At 26.9% G+C, this 3,228-nt stretch overlaps 1 protein-coding gene across 1 annotated transcript; it reads left to right on the top strand.

Annotated features, from left to right (window-relative positions):
• Window positions 1-311: 311 nt before the first annotated feature.
• On the top strand, window positions 312-1,983 carry LOC100213922 (tropomyosin-1). Its single transcript, XM_065814122.1, has 2 exons — window positions 312-572; window positions 1,231-1,983. Exons 1-2 carry the CDS (start codon window positions 447-449, stop codon window positions 1,831-1,833), a joined length of 729 nt encoding a protein of 242 aa, XP_065670194.1. The 5' UTR covers window positions 312-446; the 3' UTR covers window positions 1,834-1,983.
• The last annotated feature ends 1,245 nt before the right edge of the window (window positions 1,984-3,228 follow it).

Below are 3,228 nucleotides of genomic sequence, written 5' to 3' on the forward strand. Positions count from 1 at the left end.
AAAAAAAATTTTGTAAATAATAGATAAAACTTCGTTTTAAATTTTTAAAATAATAATATCATATTTTTAATTTTTTCTTTTGCTATTGAAATATAATTTAAAAAAAAAAATATATTTCCAAACAACACCGTTTTTTACCGAACGTTTACATCACTAACAGATTTAAAATCAAATTGATTGGTTTAACTGTAATAATGCTTTTCCGTAAACATAAAAACTCTAGTTTATTCACGGAGGCGAAATAATAACTTATATAGTTTTCTTTACTACAAAATGTACCCCCCGGATGTTTTTAAAGTACTTAAAAAATTAAAAATTCACTCCTTCATAACAAAATAAACCCACCGTCCTGGTTGCCCATCCCAATCAAGATAGGTTTACTTAAACATTAAAGTACGAGTTATAGTTATTTCTGCACTGTTTTCCGATAAACAACATCCATCAACATGCAAGCTGTTCGAAATAAAATGGCCACCCTCAAGGCCAAACTTGAGGAGGCTGAAAAAGCTGCATTTGATGCAGAAGAAGAACTAAAAGCTACTAATGAAAAAGCAGACCAAGCAGAAGAACGTGTAAGTTTTATATTACCTAAAAAAATACCACTTATTTTACCTCGTTACTTAAATTATTAATTTCTCGGATATCTATTCAAACGTTTATAAAAAGTATTTCCTTTAAAAATTTAATCGATATTTATTAATCAAACAAAAATTAAATCAAAACAAAACGGTTTTTTTTGATGAACTTTTAAAAGTTTTTACTAACCATAAAAAAATTTCTTAACAAATTGTTTATTTAAATGTTTGTTTTAAATATTTTCGTTTTCGATATTTTAATATAAAATTTCAATTCTGAAAATTAAACAAATTTCAATATTAAACAAAAAAAAATTTTTATAAGCAGTAGAAGCATACATTATATCTCTAGCAATAACAGCTTTCTAAAAAGTTTTTTTATATTTAGCATATTTTAAAATGTTTAATAACTTATGTTTATCTGAAGCATATTAAAAAGTTTAATATTTTTTAACATTTTATAAATAAATAATTTTTAAGTTAAATTTTTAGTAGACTTTAGTTGCTTCTGAAAATATAATAAAATAAAATACCAATCACAGAGCTCATTAGTACAATTTTTAGAAGTGTTTTAAAGAATTACAACAAACAAAACAATTTTTATATTAGCTATAATTAAATCACATAAATACAATCATTAAATGTTTTTACGCAGGTAACGGAACTTACGAAGGAGCTTAATGATCTTGAAGATCAACTAGACGCAAGCGAGTCAAAAATGACAAGCCTCCAAGAAAAACTTGCAGAAGCAGAAAAACTCCATGAAGAACACGATCAAGCACGAAGAATACTTGAAAATAGAGGAAGAAGTGACGGTGGACGTATTAGCCGACTACAAGATGAATTAGACGAGCTAACAAATCTTAACAACAAAGTTGTTGAAACTTATAATGAACTTACTCAGATTTTAGCCGAAGCAGATGAGAAGCTTGACCAAGAAGAAGAAAGACGCGATATTGCCGATGCTAAAGTTAAATTACTCGAAGTAGAAGTAACACAAGTCGGCAATACACTTCGAAGCATGGAAATCAACGAAGGTCAAGCCTCTGTTAGAACAGAATGCGGAGATACAAAAATTTCAGAAATGGAGGCGAAATACCAAGAAATGGAAGCAAGAGCTGCAGAATTTGAAGAAAAAGCCAAACGGCTTGAACGACGTCAAGAAGAACTGGACGAAGAACTACAGTTGGAAAAAGACAAATTTAACCAAACTAAAACAGAATTCGACGCATTATGTGCACATATCAACGAGATGTAGATGGGGTGCGGTTTTAACTAATTTTTTTTTATCGCTTTTCTATTATTAACATTTAGTTTTCATTGAATTTGTACATAATTTTTTTTAATAACTGTGTATTATTTTATTTAGTAAAATAATAAAAAAGTTACAATAAAAAAAAATAATAAATTTTTAAAAAAATTAGACTTTTAATACGAAATACACAACAATTCAATTTTCTTTGGTTGAAACAATAAACGTTTTGTCTAATAAACAAACAAAGCGTGTTTGGTAGACTCATATTTAAAAACAATTGATTATTTACTTCTTTTTGTGATATCAATTATTTACGTCGCAAATCAAAGATTTGAGTCTGAACATTCCGATAACATAACTTCATTAACAATAGAATACATTTTTATTGGAGATTAACGCTCTATTATTTATCGGACTTTTAAGTAAAATAACATTCCATTATCTTTTATCACTTAAGCTGTTTTTAGAATTTTGTAATTACTATGCTAAAATTTTCTATTGTAACTGTAATAAGTGACTTAAAAGTAAACTTTTTTTAATTTCAAAGCAACGCAGTAAATTAATAAACGGATTAGTTAAATAAAAATAATTACTATGACTCTTAAAATAACCTAATAGTTTGTCGAAAAATTGTCTTGAGGATTTGACGACCGCCTAAATTATATTTAATGGAGTTTAAGCAAACATTTTCTCATTTCACCAACATAAGTTAGTTATTTAAAAGGCTGTTACATGTTAGTTAAATAAGGGTTAAGTTAAATAAGGTTAAATTCGTTCATAAGATAAGTCATACAATTTTAGATATTCCCCCCCCCCCCCTCCCCTCTTAAAATAACTTGATTGTACAACTCACAAAAGTCATGTTAAATTATATGGAAAAATTGCGCCAAAAACTGATTACATTTTCAGGTTCACGAATCTCTAAGACTAAATAATTATGTTTGATTTTGATATGTAATATATAAACATAATATAATAATTATAATAACAGTAGAAAATGATATCAGCTCTCTAAAGAATAAAAAAAACTCTCTTAATAAAAAAAGAATACTATTGAAAAACATTTGCCTACCCTATAAAATAATTCTTTAGATTTTTATTTTAAAAAAATACGATATAGAATGGGGGTGGGGTTAGAGAAGGAGTGAGAATATCCCCTATATTGCTTTATTGTAAATTTTAGGTGCTTTTTTAACTTATTTCAAAACTACTTACTTAATATGAAAGTCTTTACCCATGTCCAGCCTAGGCAGCCGCTGCGAGGCCTGAGCGTTTGAAGTTTAATTAATTAAAAAAAATTTTGTTTTTAAATTAATCGAAAAATTTTTTTTTCCCCATAAATTATAAAAATAAAAAAGTCACAATTTACTTATAATATTCTATTTTTAAATTTTGAAT

The sequence above is a fragment of the Hydra vulgaris genome, chromosome 12 (assembly GCF_038396675.1).
Source record: "Hydra vulgaris chromosome 12, alternate assembly HydraT2T_AEP".
Classification (NCBI taxonomy): Eukaryota; Metazoa; Cnidaria; class Hydrozoa; order Anthoathecata; family Hydridae; genus Hydra; species Hydra vulgaris.

Bases quoted from the DNA above. Each gene is read 5' to 3' on its own strand.
- LOC100213922 (XM_065814122.1), top strand. From the start codon at position 447: ATGCAAGCTGTTCGAAATAAAATGGCCACCCTCAAGGCCAAACTTGAG. The intron at 573-1,230 runs GTAAGTTTTATA...GTTTTTACGCAG, and splicing joins CAGACCAAGCAGAAGAACGT to GTAACGGAACTTACGAAGGA.